The sequence below is a fragment of the Cyrtonyx montezumae genome, unplaced genomic scaffold (genome assembly GCF_038088225.1).
Source record: "Cyrtonyx montezumae isolate F1298 unplaced genomic scaffold, pur_monq_1.0 scaffold_39, whole genome shotgun sequence".
Classification (NCBI taxonomy): domain Eukaryota; kingdom Metazoa; phylum Chordata; class Aves; order Galliformes; family Odontophoridae; genus Cyrtonyx; species Cyrtonyx montezumae.
In genome coordinates, this window is record NW_027072044.1 from 575,449 (window position 1) to 594,137 (window position 18,689).

Here is an 18,689-nt window from a genome sequence, read left to right on the forward strand (position 1 = left end):
GAGACCCTAATCACTCAGATGTGTGGGAGCAGCAGGCTCTGTAATGAAGGCAGGGGGTGAAGGCCATTGCTTTTTCCTAAAGCAAGCACTGGGGCTGCATCCACAGTGTGGTATAGTGTGGCTGCATGCGTGCAGGCAGGACTGTGGGTTGCATGTTGTTACACCCAGGATGTGCCCCCCTATGTGCACCCCTGCTCCAGCAGCACAGCTCTGCTTGGTGGGTCAGGGGGGGCTCCTTTCTGTTCTTGCTGCTATTGCTACTGGTGAGATTTTGTAGCACTGCTGTTTTTTCCCCCTCGCTGCTCTGCAGGTGTGCAGAGCCCAAGTGTCTTCTTGTGAGCATGCATGGTGCTGCTGGATGCAAAAGAGAAGCACTGGGGAGGGGGAGGGGAGCTGCTGAGTGTGTCACTGTGACCAGTGGGGCAGCAGTGGGTTGTCCTGGAGTGGTGTTTGGTTTTCAGGTTTTTGGGATCCCCATAAGTCAAGTTCTGCCCATCAGTGAGCAGTTAGGCTTAAGGATAGGTGTTAGGGTTTTAGGGTTACAGTTAGGGTTAGGATTTTTGGATTAGGGGTTAGGCTTTGGCTTAGGACCTTGGTGTTAGGGTTGAGTTAGTTTTAGGGTCAGGGCTTCGGGGTTAGGGTGGCTCACAGGAGGCTGTAGGGCACAGCCTCTGTCCTGGCCACAGTTTGAGTGATCTGTTAGCCAGAAGGAGCTGTAAATCCCCTCTTGTTTAGTTACTGACAGATTAAACTTGATCTTCTCCAAGGTCTGTGCCCCGTGCCAGGCACAGGCATGGGAACGCTTTGCTCTGAGGGGCAGGGACCCAGGCAAGGGTCACAGGATTGGATGCTCACCTGTTTGTAAGAGGTTCCTATGTGATTACATGCATACATATAACGAGGAGAGGTGCAACAACCACCTCACACACTGGGGTGAAGCAAGGCATCCTTCTCCAGGCTGTGACTGCACTTTGGCCTTCAGGGGTATCTGTTTGGGGTGCTGAGTGCTGCAGGAGGGGATTCATGCTCTTCTCCCTGTGCTGTTTTACCCAGAGGAGTGGGCTCTGGCCGTGCTGCACCTTTCACCATGTAAACCTGCCCGACCTCGCAGATGCCAGCTGTCAGCTCAGCCCTGGACCAGCAGAACGGTGAGCACAAGGGGTCCACCTGCAGGGATCAGCTCCGGGTCCTCCTCGTAGCATTGGTTCCACGGCACTGAGTGCTCAGTGCTGCCACGTTGAGGTTTGTCCCACAGAACAGTAGAGAAATCTCTGCCTGTTGTCCCACATGGAGAGCTCAGGGTTGAAGGAGCTTCTTTGGGGCTGCAGATGGGAACAGTGATGCTCGCCTGCTCCCACAGTCACAGCTGATGCCCTGAAGCTGTCAATCTGGGGACCAACGCCAGCATCTTGCGCTCCAAATGTCCCCATTCTCTGCAGCTCCTGGCCTTGTGGAGCCATTGGGGCAGCACAGTGGGAGCCCCAGGGCTGCTCTGTTCCTGGGTGCAGGGCTGCATCCTCCAGAAATTCAAATCTGTACTGCTTCCTTCCCAGGTCCACTGCAGCCATTGACCCACCCAGCTAACTGGACTGGTGAGAATTTGATATCTGCTCTCCATAGGACTGAGACATTGTCCTCTGTTCCCTATCCACCTCCCCTTATTAAAGTGAAGCTGGTTACGTCTAGGTTGTATACACCCCCCTCTGGCAGGATGAGGGCATGCATTGCAATGTTGAGTGTTATTTCCCCCCATCACAGCATTTTCCTTTCTTCACTCGCTGCTCCCATGATCGTCACTGGGACAGCAACAGCATTTCAAATGCAGCAGCTGTAGACATGTCTTAAAAAAGGGATCCAGCCCTGACCTGATGCTGAGCAGAGCTGAAAGGCAGATGGACCGCAGTGCCCTGGAGGGACCTCTGCCCCGAGTGGGTATTTTTGGGGAGGTTGGGGGCTGTGGATCAGCAGCTGCTGCTCCTCCACTCCTGCCGACTTGTTTTCCTACGCAGAGCAGAGCGGTCCTGACGGGCTCAGGCTGTTTTCCACTCATGACTGCCTCTTCCACCCTGTCTTCAGAGCAGACATCTGTCTGTCCGGCTGCCCTGTCAGTCTGCTCCTCCTGCCCACAAATCCATCTGTCTGCTCAAATCAGAGCTTTGGTAGTGATACGGTGCCCATGGGGGGTGGCCTGCCCCGTATAGCCCTGCCCTGGTCTGCAGCACCCCAAGGACCCTATGCCAGGATCTGTCCCTCATGTGCTGATCTAGGGAAGGCTCCTGTGCCCCTGGAGCATCCTTGTTGCCTGTATTTTACACAGCACATCACCCTGCTTGGGGGCACCACCAGGTGAGGAATTCGGAGGTTTCACCGACCCAGCGATCCCAGCTTGGAGCCTGAGCTAAATGCATGGCCCCACCCAGCTGGATGGAAGCACTGGACCAAACTGGGGTGTTGCTGAGGCATCAGCACTGAAATCCTCAGCACCCAGATCCCGCACCCAACTGGAGTGAGTGTGGGGGCTCGTCATGCCCCCAAGCAGTGCCATTAATCAGCTCTCTGAAAGGTGGATAATTACAGCGTATGCTGTTCTGAAATGGTTATTAATCATCCTGCTCCCGCACTTCATTTATCACAAAGCTGCCTGGCTCGGAGTGAAGGCACAGGGTCCCCTCCTGGGGTGGCTGTGACGAGGTGGCACGGTGGTCCAGGTGCTGCTTGGAGTGACATGTCTGCAGGAGGAGGGTGGCAGTGGGAGGTGGTTGCAGCCACTGTCTCCAGCAGAGCCTGGGGAGCCCATGCTTGAGGTCTGGCAATCCTCCCCCTCCATGCGACTCCAGCTGATGGTGCTGTGCCGGCTGCAATGAGCAGGAGATGAAGTTTTGGGGAAATAACCACAGAAAGCTGCAGGGATGCAAGCTGTCAGGCTGCATCTGCCTTCCAGCCCCTCACCTGGGACGCTACCAGCCTTCTGCAAATTAAAACTTCTCCATGCGTGGCAGAAACTCGCTGAGTGTCCCCCAGTGATAACCCAGGGGTGCTGCCTGAACCCCCACTGCCACTTCCCGCAGCCTTGGAGAGCAATGAAGATGCTCGTGGAATACCAACCACCCGCACCCGCCACAGTGACCTTTTGGAAACGTTGTACTTTGTAGTCGTATCGAAATGTCTTCTCTCCAGAGAGCATCTTGTGGAGATAGAGATTCAGACGTGATGTCTATCAAGAAGAAGAGCAGATTGCGGCCAATCTGTGGCTGCCTGCGCGGTGTCGCCTGGGCCACGTGCTCAACAATCATAAGGTTGTCTCTAAAAATAAGCAGTGCCTTCTTTGGGGCTGTCTCCTTGGCGTTGGGAATCCTTCATTCTGTTGCAAGGGATGGGGGTTTCCACGTGATGATGAGCGGAGCCTGGAAACGAAGTGACCCAGAAAATCTGTTTGGATGCACAGAGATGGGAGCGCTGGATTCTCAGCCAGACCTTGATGGGATTAGGAGTAACTCTGTTTGGTAATTCTCCATTGGCTCTGCCGATTGATTTTCTTCCTTTCTGCATCCAGCTCTCCCTGTTTCAGCTGGATTGTTCTCGTGCTTGCGTTACTAATTGCCTGATGGCCAGAGCCTCATCAGGGCAGTGCAGAGAGGCTGCTGGCCTCCTGTCACCCCCAGTGCTCTGTGTCTCAGCTCTCATCTCACCTCCTGCACTCCTGGCATCAGCTGCACTGATTCTGCACCCCAGATCGGATGGAGGAGCCGGGTGGATCAGGAGCCTGCGACCCCATGCCGAAGCCATCAGGGCCAACCTGCTTAATATCCTGATCATCTGGAGCAGGGGACTGAGAGCACCTTCAGATGACACCAAGTGAGGAGGGAGTGCCCTGAGGGAAGCGTCGATCGCTATGGAGGATCTCTAGGCTGAGGCCAATGGGATGAGCTTCAACAAGACCAAGTGCTGTCCCGCATTTTGATCCCAGCAACCCTATGCAGTGCTGCAGGCGTGGGGCTGAGCAGCTGGGAGCAGCTGTAAGTTGGCAGCTGCAGGTGCTGCTGGGCATCAGGTTGGGTCTCCCCTGAGTGCTTCTAAAGCGCAATCTAAGGGGGGAAATGGTGTGCCTGGCTTCAAGCAGCAGCCTCTGCGGGCAGCCCAGTGGGACCATTCTATGAGCAGATGCAAGAGTAAAACAAGATGCTGCTTCAGCTGAAGTAGTTGTACTTGTGTGTTATCAAAGCAGGGGAGCCTAGAAATGTCAAGCCTGGCTTGTTTTCTGGTCTTTATTAAGAAAAGGAGAGACCTGAGAGCTGAGGAGCCACCTCTGCATAACTCTGCCCCACTGCCTGGCTGCTCCATCGCTGCTCCATCGCTGCTCCGTGGCCATGCTGCAGTGTGGGCTGCCCTGGCTCTGCTCCCCGGCTCAGCAAGTAGCAGGCATGTTATTTTTAAAAACAAATTAAACGCAACGAGCAGCCTCTATCTAGGCCTTCAAGACGAGTCTTAATTGGCCTCACTCCCCAGAGGCCAGGCAGGCCCTGGAGATCATGATGCTACGGCAGTAATGAGCTATTAATAATCCATAGTGACTTCTCCTGCAGGTTGGGTCTGGGTGCATCCTTCCCAGGTCAGGAGAGGAGGAGCGGAGTCACTCAGTGCATGAGGATGAAGTCGAAGTGTGAGCACGCAGACAGATCCTCATGGATGCCAAAAGCCATAGGAATGCATGGCCAGGAAGCGGGGAAAGGAGCAGGATCTGCGATCCCACCCTGCATGAAGCCCTATTTAGCATCACACAGCCCCGTGCTAATGCCCTGAGGATGATGGTGATGCTTTCCTTCCTGGCTCAGAGGGACAGGGAAGCGTGGCGAAATTAAGACATGTAAAAAGAAGTCTTTAAAAGATAATCTCCCACGGCTCCTAAATTGCACCGAGCAATGGGTTTACTGCTGGAGAATTGCTCGGCTTGTATAATAGGATCAGGGCTGGAAATTATCCACGGAGATGGCATCCTTCCCCATGCTGCAGGCACAAAGAGGGCTGGGAACTTCCCTGAGCACCCTGAGGCTGGATCCTGTAGCATTCCAGAAGCAGTCCACAGCACTCCATCGGAGCAGTCCTGCTGTTTAATTAGGTTAATGACAGCACTTGGTTCAGGAAAGGTGGTTGATGAGCTTTGCAGCAGCACTGGGATGTGCATTTCTGGCAGATCTGGAGCTAAGAAGGGAAAAGAGAGTGGGGAAGGGGAAAGCAGCAGAAAGGCAAATAGGCAACGAGGTGCTAATCCCTCCAAAAGGAGGGCAGCAGCAGCTGAATCCTGGCAGCAGTAATCCATAATCTGCCAAGATTGAGCCTGCAGCCTCCCCCAGCCCCATTATTGAGGGTGGGAATGGTGGACTGGCTCCTGCATGAAGCTCCAAGTGTCCTTTATCCTATGGGATCACAGCTGAAGTGCCATGGATGAGTAGGATTTGTGCCATCAGGTGAGACTCATCCACAGCCAACACAGGGATGTGGTGTCCCATCTTTGCTCTGTGCCTTTGTTTGCAGTGAGCATGGTCCCCAGACAGCAAGAAGAGTTCGGTGGTGTTTCTTACAGGGTGGGGACCTTTCTCAGAGCCATGGACCATGGTTTGGGGTCCTCCAAAGGAGGAGTTTTCCAGCTGTAGCTCACAGACTGGTGATCCTGATAGAACTCACTGCTGACACGTCTCTCTTTCCTGTCCAGGCGTATGGGAGAATGGTAGAGAGCCCGTAAGACCATGCTCTACACCATGACATGTTGGCTCCCGGTCCTGGTCCTCCACCTGGTCCTCCTGAGCCCACTGCGGGTGGCAGCCTGCCCTGCCCGCTGCGAGTGTGCCCCGCAGATCAAGTCGGTGGTGTGTCACCGCAAGCGGCTCACCGCCATCCCCGAGGGCATCCCCACCGAGACCAAGATCCTGGAGCTCAACAAGAACCGCATCCGCTGCCTGAACCCAGGGGACCTCTCCCCCTACCCCTTGCTGGAGGAGTTGGACTTCAGCGAGAACATCATCACCAATGTGGAGCCAGGCGCCTTCAGCAACCTGTTCAACCTGCAGACCCTGCGGCTGCGGGGGAACCAGCTCAAGCTCATTCCCCCTGGGGTCTTCACCAAGCTGACCAACCTCACCCTCCTGGACATCAGCGAGAACAAACTCGTCATCCTTCTGGACTACATGTTCCAGGACCTGCGGAACCTGAAGAGCTTGGAGGTGGGTGATAACGACTTGGTGTACATCTCCCAGCGCGCCTTCTCAGGACTGCTTGGCCTGGAGCAACTGACCATCGAGAAGTGCAACCTGACCTCCATCTCGGCTGAGTCACTGTCCTACCTCCAGAACCTCGAGGTCCTGCGGCTCCGTCACCTCAGTATCTCTGCGCTGGAGGAGCAGAACTTCAAGAAGCTCTACAACCTCCTGCATCTGGAGATCGACAACTGGCCGCTGCTGGAAGACATCTCCCCCACCAGCTTCCAGGGCCTGAACCTCACCTCTCTCTCCATCACCTACACCAACATCACAGCCGTGCCCACCGCTGCCTTGAGGAACCTGGTGTACCTCCGCTACCTGAACCTGTCCTACAATCCCATTAGCACTGTGCTGAAGGGCTCCTTTAAAGACCTCATCCGGCTCCAGGAGCTGCATATTGTGGGCGCTCTTTTGGTGTCCGTGGAGCCGCAGGCCTTCACTGGTCTGAGACAAATCCGGCTGCTCAACCTGTCCAGCAACTTTCTCTCCACTCTGGAGGAGAGCACCTTCCACTCTGTCAACACCCTGGAGACGCTGCGGGTGGACAGGAACCCCTTGGCCTGCGACTGCCGGCTCCTCTGGATCCTACAGCGACGGAAGACGCTCAACTTTGATGGCCAACAGCCCATGTGCTCCACACCACCTGAAATCCAGGGAAACGCTCTGCGTGATTTCCCCGACTCCGTGCTCTTCGAGTACTTCACCTGCCAGAAGCCCAAGATCAGGGATCGGAAGCTGCAGCACGTGACGGCCCGTGAAGGGCAGTCTGTATCCTTCCTGTGCCGGGCGGACGGAGAGCCAGAGCCCTCCATTGTCTGGGTGTCACCTCAGCACCGCATGATCACTACACGCAGCATGGGACGAGCAACCGTGCTGCCAGGTGGCACCCTGGAGATCCGCTTTGCTCAAGTGCAGGACAGTGGCACCTACATCTGCATCGCCAGCAATGCTGGGGGCAACGACACCTATTTTGCCACTCTGACAGTCAAAGGACACCCAAACGATGGCTCCTCCAACACCAACCGGACTTTGTACCTCAATGAGTTCAACGACACCTACCACAATGACACACAGGTCTTCTTGAAGTTCACACTGGATCTCAAAACCATCCTGGTGTCCACGGCCATGGGCTGCATCACCTTCCTCGGCGTGGTCCTCTTCTGCTTCCTGCTCCTCTTCGTTTGGAGCCGGGGTCGAGGGCAGCACAAGAACAATTTCTCAGTGGAATACTCCTTCCGGAAGGTGGATGGACCCACCACCACCACGGGCCAAGGAGGAGCCAGGAAGTTCAACATGAAAATGATCTGAGCCTCTCCAAAGGAGAACCGTTGGCTGTGGCCTGGCCCTGGGCACAGCTGCAGCACAATGGGGCTGGGGGGCACAGGGGCATCAGTGATGTCCTGGGGCATCAACAGAGCCAGCACCACGGTCAGGGACCGAGGGTGGTTGGACTAGATGGTCTTGGAGGTCTTTTCTGACCTTCGTGATTCAGTGATTGGATGACCCAGCTGGCCTCAGCCCTGCGGTGACCCCACAAGTGGCCCAGGGGCCATCCCAGCTCCCGATGTAGCTGACGATTTTGCTACCAACTATGCATTTCTCAATGAGATCAGCAGCGTTTCGGCCTGGGAAAAACAACAAATGAACAGACAACCCTGTTTCCTTTTTTCCTCCTTTCCCCCCCTCCCCCATCCCTTTTATTTTGTGTGTTTGTGTGTGTTTTTAAGAGACTTAAGAAAACATCGGTGTTGTTCATGGTTGTTCTCTTCTTTTTATTATTATTTTTTCCACCAACACTTTTTTAAATGAACTTCCAAAAGAAAAGTCTTCCAGTGCAACACAGAACTGAGAAGCAGCACTGGGGTGTCCCCAACCCATCCCCTCGGGTACAGCCGGACCCCAAGGCACGGCCGCACCATGGGACCTTCACCTGGGTGACTCCAGCATGGGGCAGCTCAACACTGTGGGCTGGGGGTGCTCCTGCACAAGCAATAATGACCAGCATCTGTGCAGGTTGGTGCTGGGGCATGAGCTGGAAGAGAGGAAAAAATGAAGCAACAGGCATTAAACTTGGGAGGAGCAGCCCCACAGCGAGGCTGTAGCTGGGACTGGGAGCTGTGGGGTGATGGGGTGGTTCTCCTATGGGTGCAAAAAGCAGCTTTGAGTGAATGCAGGGCAATTCCTTCCGTTTGCAAACTTGATCGCTCATCCTGCATGGACAAGGTCAAAAAAAAAAAAGAGGCAAGAAAAAAGAAAAAGAGTTGGAGCAGTGGAACTGATGGGAGAAGCAACCCCAGAAAGAAGGTCCTGGATGGTGCTGCTGCAGCTGGAAGGGGCAGGAAGGTCCTGGCTGTGTTTACACACGTGTGTGTGCATGTGCAGAGTGTGGGAGCATGCACAGCACCCATGCTGGTTTCTCCACTGCTCATTTCCCCACTTACCATTGCAGCCATACTCCAGCAGCTCCTGTTCACCATTGGGAACTCCCATGGGGGACACCAGGGCAGTGGTCCACTGGTTCTCACCACGGTGAGGACAGCATGGGTGGTCCCAGTGCTCAGGTCCCACTTCTTCCTCTCACCCTTTTCCTCACCCTCCTCATCCTCAGTTCCCACATCCCTCACTGGTGAGGGCTCTGCCATGGGGACAGTCCCCAGTGTTGTGATCCTTGTCCTGTTGGCGCTTCTGCCTCTGCTTGGCCTCAGGATGTAATTTTGGGCTGAGAGAAGGAGTGGCTGAGAAGAAAACATGGGTGGGAACTGGGCATGGAGGGGCCACCCCCCTCTCCATTCCTGTGAGCACGTCCCACTGGGTATCCTTCTCCCTCGAGACATGCCCAAGACTCCTGCTGGAGTTGTGGCATCCCCAGGCCTTTGGGGCTCTGTTTTGGGTGCAAAATCCACCAGGCTGTTCCCATGCCTTTCCCTGCCCGAGTTTTGGGGGTGTGGTGGGGACACCCATCTCATCCTTTCATCCTTCCATAGGTCCCATTGCATGCCAGGTGCCCCCGTGCTCCACACACTGTGCATGCTGCCTCATGTTGGGGTCCCCCCGTGTCACCCCACTCAGTGTTGGGGTTGATTTTTACCTTGGGGGGAGGGAGGGGGGTCGAGCACAAATCCATGTGTCTGGGAACCTCCTGCCATGTGCAAAAGAAGGTTTGGGTGGTGCAGTCCTGCACAGTTTTATATGTGATGAGCATGTGAAATATATATTATTTTTTGTGGGGAGGAGGGGGAAAGAAAAAAAAAAGAAGTGCACAAAATCAGGATTTTTTGTGATTTGTTTGGGGTTTTTGGTGGGTTTTGTTGATTGCTATTTGTTTTGTTTTGGGTTTTTTTGGGGTTTTTTTGTTTTTTTTTTTTTGCCTTTTCTTCCCTGTGTGCCTCGAGTATAGGACAGCTGCTTGTGCACCATGCACAGGATCCATGCCACGGCCTCCAGCACAGCAGAAGGGCTCAAGCAACACCCAGAGCTCGATGTGGGGCAAACACAGAGCCCAGGGCATCGGGGTGGGATTGCCATGCAGCAGGTGAGGGCCCCATGGGATCAGAAGCAGAGGATTTGGGCTTTGCCACTGAGCACCACTGCCAGCCCTGTGAACCCCGTAATAAACGATGCTGAAACATTTTTCAGAGGGGCCTGAAGTGCATATTAATAACTAATAAATGATTAATGTGCATGTGTTAACAAGCTGCCACTGCTATTAATCTGTTATTAATTATTAAGGGTGAGTTCGTAAGTATGCCCTGAAGCTGACAGGTGCAAAGCCTTGCAGCCACCCTCCTGCTTGCATGGAGCTGGGGCTTTGGGATTGGGGTTAAAGGGATTCACACACAGCAAGGTGTGTACACACACACATTTCCTCAGTGCTCCTGCAGCTCCCTTCCCTTTACTGCACCATCTCGGGCTCAGCTTGCAGCCCTCAACGCTGGAAATAGCAGCATATCGTGGCAACATAATTTTTAGGGTTTATTTTTTGGTGAAACCTCTTTAAAGAGTCTGTAACCCAAGCACTGGGGGGTCTGTGTGCAGCTTATGGGGGGAAACTGGGGCACAGATGGGCACTGCAGTGGGGCCAGGGGGCTGAAGGCAGCAGCACTGGAGGCCTGGGGGGATTTCCACTTCTAAAGAGAATGGGGTTACCCATGAGAGGGTCCCCCTCACCCATCCCACCAGCCCCAGGGGACAACATGGCACGTCACAGGACACTCTCCAAGCTGTCACCACTCTCCCCATGAGGCACTTGGATGTCCCCAGTGTCTCTTGCCCAGGTGGTTGGGGACCACTTGGCTTTGTGTCCCCAGCAGTGAGGCTGCTAAGCATCCTGAAACACAGCATCTCCCTACTCCCAGGGTTGTGCCACCTCACGGTTCTGGCTCCTCCAGTCCCGTACTGGGATGGGCATTGCGGGTGGTGAAGCAAAGCAATGCCTCCATCTGCTGGAGGAAAGGGCTTTGGGTGGCTCCCAGCCCCCACACCCCAAATCCCTGCACCCTGCAGGGATTTGGGGATGCTCCTGGGTTTCATCCAACACAGTGGTATGGAAATAGTCCCTTGGCTCTGCAGCTGGACCAAGCAGGAGCGTAAAATTGGGACTTCTCAGTCATTTTCTGCATGGAAAAATGATAAAAAAAAAATAAATGTTGTATCTCCAAAGAGCGTGGCAGCTTTGGGATCGGGTTTGTTGTCCCTACAAATGCCAATGGGGACAAGTGTGGGACTTGCAGTAGCTCTGGGTGCAATGGGACCAGTGCTGCCGAGCAACAGAATCTGAGTGCAGACTGAAGAAAGCAGAGCTGTGGGGAGTGCACTAAGAGCAATGCCCAAGAAAAAGCCAAAATATGAAGGCAATTAGGGAAAAAAAAAAAAAAAGCAATTTTCCAGCAGGTGCATTTAAAGATCTTATCCCCTGCTGGGATGAGAAACCAATTTCCTTATAAATTAGAAAGACTTCAGCTAAGTGGAAGTTCCCTACCCCAGCCCCATAGATCCCCCACTGCAGTGTGTGGGTGAGCAATTTCACTTTTGTTTCCAAACCACAGTGAGCATTGCCCCGCTTCCCCACTGAGAGTTACTTTGGAGGACATCACAACTCCGACCTCCAAATTTTTGCCCTCTGTGAGGCTCCTCCGGGCTCCTAACCTCCGAAGGGGCATATTCACATCATTCATATTTTTCATTCCTAATGACCCCTACTTTTATTCTGAATGTAATGTTACTCATTAGGGAGAAGTACTGACGCTCCTAGCAGATCCACTGCTGTTTCAAGTTGTATAGTCACTAATAGCAGTGGGGGAAAGGAAAATGCACACACCCCGCTGCTGAACACCACCAATAGGCCCAGGATCCCACTGAGTATTAAACCCTTTCCTTTTTCCATTCCTTTTTCCTCTTTTTCCTCTTTCCTCTTTCTTTCCTCTTTCCTTTCCTCTTTCCCTTTCCCTTCCCTCTCCCTTTCCCTCTCCCTTCCCTCTCCCTTTCCCTTTCCCTTTCCCTTTCCCTTTCCCTTTCCCTTTCCCTTTCCCTTTCCCTTTCCCTTTCCCTTTCCCTTTCCCTTTCCCTTTCCCTTTCCCTTTCCCTTTCCCTTCCCCTTCCCCTTTCCCTTTCCTTTCCCTTTCCCTTCCCTTTCCCTTTCCCTTCCCTTTCCCTTTCCCTTCCCCTTCCCCTTCCCCTTTCCCTTCCCCTTCCCCTTCCCCTTCCCCTTCCCCTTCCCCTTCCCCTTTCCCTTTCCCTTTCCCTTCCCCTTCCCCTTCCCCTTCCCCTTCCCCTTCCCCTTTCCCTTTCCCTTCCCCTTTCCCTTCCCCTTTCCCTTCCCCTTCCCCTTCCCCTTCCCCTTTCCCTTCCCCTTTCCCTTCCCCTTTCCCTTCCCCTTCCCCTTCCCCTTCCCCTTCCCCTTCCCCTTCCCCTTCCCCTTCCCCTTCCCCTTCCCCTTCCCCTTCCCCTTCCCCTTCCCCTTTCCCTTTCCCTTTCCCTTTCCTTTCCCTTTCCCTTTCCTTTCCCTTTCCCTTTCCCTTTCCCTTTCCCTTTCCCTTTCCATTTCCCTTTCCCTTTCCTTTTTCCTTTCCCTTTCCCTTTCTCGTTCCCTTTCCCTTCCTTCCCCTTCCCTTCCCCTTTCCCTTCCCTTTTCCTAACACAAAAGTTGTTACCTCTCCCCTGTACAAACACACCCCCCCTCACCCTCCAGCCTGGAGGCTCCCAGGTGAAATCCCAGTGATTTTCCTGCAGCTGGGTCGCACTTCAGCCCTGATCTCTCGTTTTAACAGAGCCACTTTGTCCAGCACCCAGAAGGAGGAGCACGAAGTGTGCGCGAGCAGCAGGGTTGAAGCAAACCCATTGCGACAACCTGCAGCGGTCGGTGCTCACCACTGAGTGCAATCGGTGCCCCCGGAGCACCCCGGGGTGACTCAGGGAGCAATGCCAAGCCTCGGGCTTCCTTTAAGCTCACGTTGACGTTGGTGAATGTGTTTTGAAAGCACATCTTCCTGCAAGTGGAGGCCAGCACAAGGGGAGCCCAGGATGGGGTTTGGGAGAATTCGCTGAGCCCAGGGAGACCTCAGCAGTGCCAGGAGATGGGAATGGAGCCCAGGAGGCCCCCACCGCTGCCAGGGAAAACTCGGAGGTAACAAACTGCTCTGCAAACATCTCCCCCAGACGCACTTCCCGGCTGCACCCGCTGAGAACGCTCCAGTTGCACAGCAGTGAGACCCCCACGGGTAATATCACTTCCTGAGGGGAGGGAGGCAAATCTGGGCTGAAGTCTGATGATGCTGGAAGCAGAAGAAAAAAAAAAGGAAGGGAAGGTGGGTTTCTAGAAAGCCAGCGTTGTTTCGGTACTGCTTGTAGCAGCAAGGTCGGAGGTGCAGGTTTGCACCGAGTCTGGCTAGAATGAGGAAGTGCAGCCCCATGGGTGGCCCCTTCCCCCCCTTCCCTTTCCCTGCTCCCCATCCCTGCTCAGTGTTTGTGTGCTTCCCTCCTTGTGCACAGACCTCTGGATCCCCCCAGACCCCGTCCCTGCTTGGGCTGGGAGGAAGGTTTTCCTGCTCTCACTTAATACCCCTCCCCCATCCATCACCCACCTCATGGCCACCAGTTAGGGACCAGCAAGGCAGACCTGGTGTGCACCCCCTCCTTCTTCAACACGCACCAGCACACATGAAGCCCCCAGCAGCTCCCACCACCAGCGGAGGGGCTGCAGTCACGGGGAGCCCGAACTCCCTGCTTTTCACCCCAAAAGCACGCAGACATGGCCTCCCTGCCCTCCGCTTCCCCTTTTTCTTTATTCTCCGGAGCCAGCAGCGGAAGCCCCTGGGGGGGCCGTGTGCTGACTCCCAGCTCTGTGCAGGGCCATGGCACGAGCCCGCTGCGCCAGCCTGGACCTGGGGGGCTCCATAACGAACACCCCCATGTTGGACACTCTGGAGGAGCACCCACCTCAGACCCCCACCTCAGCCCTCATCTACAGCAACGTGGGTGAGTGACAGCCCAGCACTCCGCTGGGGGTTGGGGGGACAGCACTGGGCTTTGTGCGCATCTTTGGGGGGAAGAAAGTGGCGTGAATAATTCCTCTCTCCGCAGGAGAGCTACGTGCCCATCTCGTCCCCACCAAGGCCAGCCGAGGGGATGGAGCCAGGAGAACCCCCCCACAGCTCGGCCATGACCCCCTGCCTCCCCCCTTACCCCAAAAGCAGCTGCAGCGAGCTGAGTCCCTCCCAGAGCAGGGCACATGGCAGCCCTACCAAAGAGACCCCACGCCACAGCTCGGCAGCCCTTGGCCCCAACACAAGGATAGGGCACCCAAAAAGCCCCTGACCAAATCACAGAGCCTGGTGGAGACCCAGGGGGCAACCCTGAGACCCAACCTGGAGGATCTGACATTTGGGACAGGGGATGCGGTGCTGGGCTCAATCCTGCAGGGTCTGGAGGACCGGGCAGGGCTGTGCGAGGCCATGGTGGGCTGCCATGCTGCCTGCCTGGTCCGGCTGTGTGAACGTGCCATGGGGGGGCTGATGGGGTCCTGGGAGGGGCTGCAGGCCAAGCTGGCAGGGCAGGGTTGGGCCGCGCTCAGCGTGCTGCAGCCAGAGCCATGCTGCCAAAGTGGGGACGCCTGGTATTACCGTGTGGGGTTCACCTTCAGGAAAGAACAGCTGGAGCTTGCAGCCAAGGTAAGGGGGGGTTTGGGGCTGTGGGAGGGGGCTGCAGGCAGCGGGAGCCCTGGGTGGGTGAGTGGGATGGCCGGCATTTGGGAGGTTCCTCTTCAGCCCCCACTTCTTCATTTGCTAAATGAGCTGGTGCTGCTGCTGAAGGCTCTCGCACATTCAAGGGAGCAAAGGTCCAAGGTTGACAGAGCAGGGGAAGGTGCACGAGGCCTCGAAGGGTGAGCAGACGTGGAGCAGGGCTGGATGCCCCGGCACTGTGGGGTGAGAGGCAGCACAGCAGCTTTGCAGCTCGGCTGGAGCTGACTCCCCTCTTTATGCTCTGCTTCCTCAAAGAATCACAGAATGGTTCAAGTTGAAGGGGACCCTGAAAGGCCATCAGGTCACACCCCCCTGCACTGAACAGGGACACCCACAGTACATCACAAGCCCAGAGTTCTATCCCTTGACCTTGGGTGCCTGCAGGGATGGGGCATCTCTATCTGAACAAGCTGTGCCAGTGCTTCACCAACCTTATTATAAAAAAAATCCAATCTGATTTCTTGCTCCAGGCTGTTTCAGTGTGCACCAAAGGGTGCAGTGGAGCCCAAGCACTGTGCGTGGGTAAAAGCTGTGCACAGGTTGGAGCTGCACGGAGGACTGGCTCAGGACAGGCTCTGTCTCAGTCCATCTGCCTCTTCCCCATCTCTCCTTGCAGGTCCTCAAGCCAGGCTGCTGTACCACACAGGTGCAGAGCTCCCTTGGAGCTCACTGCAGCATCCAGCACATCATCAGCCGCTTCACTGACCGCCTCCCAGGGGAGCTGGTGCTCCCGGGTCACCCTGGCGAGCAGGGGCTGTCCCCAGGCTGCCCTGCCATCCCCCGTGTTCTGCAGGTCCTCCTTTCCCCAGATGTGCCTTACCAGACCCTGGCAGAGTTTATGGAGAGCTCCCGTGCACTGCACAGGAGCAGCCCTGGGCACTACGAGCGCCTGGTGTGCCTGCTCCTCCTGCAGCTGTGCACGGGGCTGGAGCACCTCAGGGTGCAGAATGCAGGGCAGGGTGACATCTGCCCCGAGAACCTGTTGCTGGTGCAGTGCCCGTGTCCCCCTGGGAGCCAGCAGGACAAGGAGGGATCTGTGGGGCTGTCCCTTCCAAGGTTGCTCATCAGCAACTTCTTCAAGGTGAAAGACAAGACCAGACCTTGCTCCACCAGCCAAGAGTGGGACTGGACCAAGGGGTCTGCTGCTCTCCCCACCCCGATGGCAGACGAGCTGAACGTAGGCATGCTGATCTATAAGATCTTGCACGTGGACATCTCTCTGGAAAACGCTTTGGATCTGAGAAGCAATCAGCTTCCTGCAATCCCCTCCCTGTCCATCTATTCCACGGGACTCAAGCATTTGGCCACACTGCTTCTCCACCGAGATCCCCACAAGAGGGTCTCCATCAAGGAAGCCAGGCACATCCTGCAGGTCCTGCTCTGGGGGCCTCGCCAGGAGCTCTTTGCCAAGAGCAGAAAGACGTTGGCCCTGCTGCAGAGCTGGCTGGAGATGAAGAGGGCACTGCTGCTGCTGAAGTTGGCCGAGAAGGCGACTGGAGGGAGCCCTGGCCTCGAGGAGTGGCTGTGCTGCCAGTACTTCGTGGAGGCCACCGAGCACATGCTCTACCAGGTCACCCAGACACTTTATGTGCCATAAAGACCAACATGCCCAGAAGGCTCCCAAAAGCCAAGTGCCCACGAAGGGTCCAGCTCTCATCTCCCCAACCAAAGCCATTCCTGGCTGGGAAAACTCATTTTCAAAATCTAAAACTGCTCCCACTCAACACATGAACAGACCTAAGCAAGCAAGGGCCAAACTCTCAGTGTAATACTTCGGCTGCCACAATGCAGATGTGTTTTCACACCTTCAGCTGATTTTTGCTCAAGTGCTTCGAGTCCAGGTTATCAGAGCATCTCAGCAAAGACAGCTGGATGGTGAAGCACCAGCAAAGTCATTGTCCTGAGTAAGGGGAATGGAGCTCAGGCTTTTCCCAAAAAGCCCTCCTCCTGTGTGGCTGCTGTCACTGTTTTAAATAACAATATGAAGTCATACATTATTGCTCACCCTGAGACACACTTAGGGGAGGAGGAACGCAATACATCACACAGCCGTGTCCCTTTTAGGAACAGCTTGTGGCATAGTCACAAATAGAAACGACATCTCGGAGGAGGAAATAAAGCGGCCACGCAGCTTCAATAAAACCCTGAGCTGAGCCTCTTAAACACTGCTCCTTTCTGTGCTTTCTGTGCACCCTGGGGATCTAACGTGGGAGGATCATGATGTTGAAGTTCGTTGCTCCACAGCGTTGAGCTGGAGCTGCAGTGAGCACTCGGTGGGTTTGTGGCTGCTGGGAGATGCTCACAGGTCTGTCTGTAAGAGACCCTCAGGGTCTATCAGGAGCCAGCAAGCAGCACGTGGGTGCTCTGCACAATACCTCAAGGTGCACGGGATGTGGTGAACTCCATGTGAGAAAGGAAGAAACTTGAGCCCTGCAAAGTCCTCCCAGAGGCCTGGCTGCAGCACGTGGGGTGGTGGAGAGGGATGGGCACAGAGGGGGCACGAGCCCATGGCACACAGCCCTGGGCTGCACGTCACCTCCTCCCCTCAAGCAGGACTTGCTGGGAAGTGCTGCTCACTCGTGGGCAAGATGCTTCCATCTGACTCACACAGTGACTCAGCTGAGCACGGTGCTGTGAAGAGCCCCATAACCACACCTGTCGTGGGGTGTGCAAGGGGACACGTCTCAAGGACACGTCGCACGTGTGGTCTCTGCTCAGCACACTGTGGCTCAGCACCTCCATCCCCAACCCGGCGAGCAGCACAGCTGCCTGCACAGAGGGCGGGGTGTCATGCAAGGCCCTGCTTGGGTAGCTGGTATAATTATTAACTAAGTAATTATTAATCTGCTCACAGCTATCACCTGACAGCTGCAGAGCAGTTGCTGCAGGCTGTGTACACAGGGAGAAAAATGCTGCCAGTCAGCAGGTTCCTGCCTCCTGCCCTGTCCCCTCCAAGTGCTGCTTCCCCAGGGCACTGATTTCTTCCAGCCTGGCATGGCAGAAGCATGTCCCATCCCCATCCATTTTCATGGCCACAGACTCCCAGCCCATGGGCAGGCTCTGCTCTGCATCCCACAGCATCTGGGAGCTGTACCCTGCTTAGATCACAGCCCTATTCTGTCAGCATCCCTGCCCTGAGCATCTCCCACAACAAAGCAGCACAGGGGGGTGAGACCAAGGGTGGCCAGGCCCTGTGGATCAGAGATGGGAAGGAGTGGAGACAAGCTCCTTACTCAAACATTACCCAAGCACAGCCCTCTCACAAAACCATCATTCCTCAGAGTCTCAGGGCCAGAACCACTGCCCTGCATCCCTGCTTCCAATCCTGTAGTATCATGCATGGCTACAAGATGGCAGTAAGAGCTCTGGCAGCACAGCCTGCTTGGGCACCTCACCGTGAAAATAAAGAAAAACAAACTGCTCCGCATGCCCACTCCATGCCCTGGCAGCCTACAGCCAGGCTGGCTGAATCCCTGTGCTGCTGCCACTCGTGTCCCCAATAATCCTGGTTTCCACCCGACCACCAGCATCGATGAACCTCTCTCCCCTTTCGTTGAGGAGCTCAGAGTATTCACAGTCAGCAAAAACTGCAGAGAACAGCTTGGGCTCAGAGCAGAGCTTGGGGTCTGTGCTTGCACGTCCCTGCAGAGAGCAAGCAGCACAGCAGAGGCAAACAAATTTCTCAAGAGAACCCTCTTAGGAATTTCAGGCCTTTGCCAACTCGTTGAGGAAAAGCAGAAACATCCTCTCCCTCTCCACTCCATCGCCCTCACCCCCTCCGCTTCGCTGTTGGCAAGTTCACAGCTTTCCCAAAAAACAACACAGGAAGAGCATAATTACAAGGCCACGAGCACTTAGCAGGAGAGCAGGGGGAGGGAGGGAGAGCTGCCACTGCACTGGGTCCACCAGGACGCAAGGAGCACACGCTGTGGGTGGGAAGGGTCAAGACATCAGCAAAAAGATTGCCTAAGCACCCCAAACCCATCAGACAGACCCTAACACACCCTTAGCAACACTGCTGATTTCACAGGCTCTCCAGGATGACCGTGCCACAACCTTCGGTCACTTTGTGCTGCAGTAAGAAGAGTTATCACTGCAGGACACTGCTCCTCTGCCACTGCTGTGAGGGCAGTGTTGGAAGGAGGGTAGATTGATGCACCCTGCTCAATTCCTGCATTGCTTAGTTGTGCACAGCCCA

The 18,689-nt window shown here is 55.3% G+C and overlaps 2 protein-coding genes and 1 long non-coding RNA gene across 3 annotated transcripts; all 3 read left to right on the top strand.

The window, feature by feature from the left end:
• The first annotated feature begins 1,075 nt into the window (after nucleotides 1-1,075).
• LINGO3 (leucine rich repeat and Ig domain containing 3) lies at nucleotides 1,076-7,947 on the top strand. The gene is made up of 2 exons (XM_065745912.1): nucleotides 1,076-1,148; nucleotides 5,711-7,947. Exon 2 carries the CDS (start codon nucleotides 5,745-5,747, stop codon nucleotides 7,560-7,562), a length of 1,818 nt encoding a protein of 605 aa, XP_065601984.1. The 5' UTR covers nucleotides 1,076-1,148; nucleotides 5,711-5,744; the 3' UTR covers nucleotides 7,563-7,947.
• Nucleotides 7,948-12,586: 4,639 nt separating this feature from the next.
• On the top strand, nucleotides 12,587-13,999 carry LOC136054651 (uncharacterized). The gene is made up of 3 exons (XR_010622759.1): nucleotides 12,587-12,876; nucleotides 13,600-13,727; nucleotides 13,833-13,999. It is a non-coding gene; the product is annotated as an uncharacterized LOC136054651 (long non-coding RNA).
• Nucleotides 14,000-14,203: 204 nt separating this feature from the next.
• Nucleotides 14,204-16,361, top strand: PEAK3 (PEAK family member 3). The gene is made up of 2 exons (XM_065745859.1): nucleotides 14,204-14,419; nucleotides 15,108-16,361. Exons 1-2 carry the CDS (start codon nucleotides 14,204-14,206, stop codon nucleotides 16,086-16,088), a joined length of 1,197 nt encoding a protein of 398 aa, XP_065601931.1. The 3' UTR covers nucleotides 16,089-16,361.
• The last annotated feature ends 2,328 nt before the right edge of the window (nucleotides 16,362-18,689 follow it).

Excerpts from the sequence above, each read along its gene's own strand:
- LINGO3 (XM_065745912.1), top strand. The coding sequence starts at position 5,745 with ATGCTCTACACCATGACATGTTGGCTCCCGGTCCTGGTCCTCCACCTG.
- PEAK3 (XM_065745859.1), top strand. The coding sequence starts at position 14,204 with ATGGTGGGCTGCCATGCTGCCTGCCTGGTCCGGCTGTGTGAACGTGCC. Across the intron at positions 14,420-15,107 it reads AGCTGGAGCTTGCAGCCAAG|GTCCTCAAGCCAGGCTGCTG; the intron begins GTAAGGGGGGGT and ends CTCTCCTTGCAG.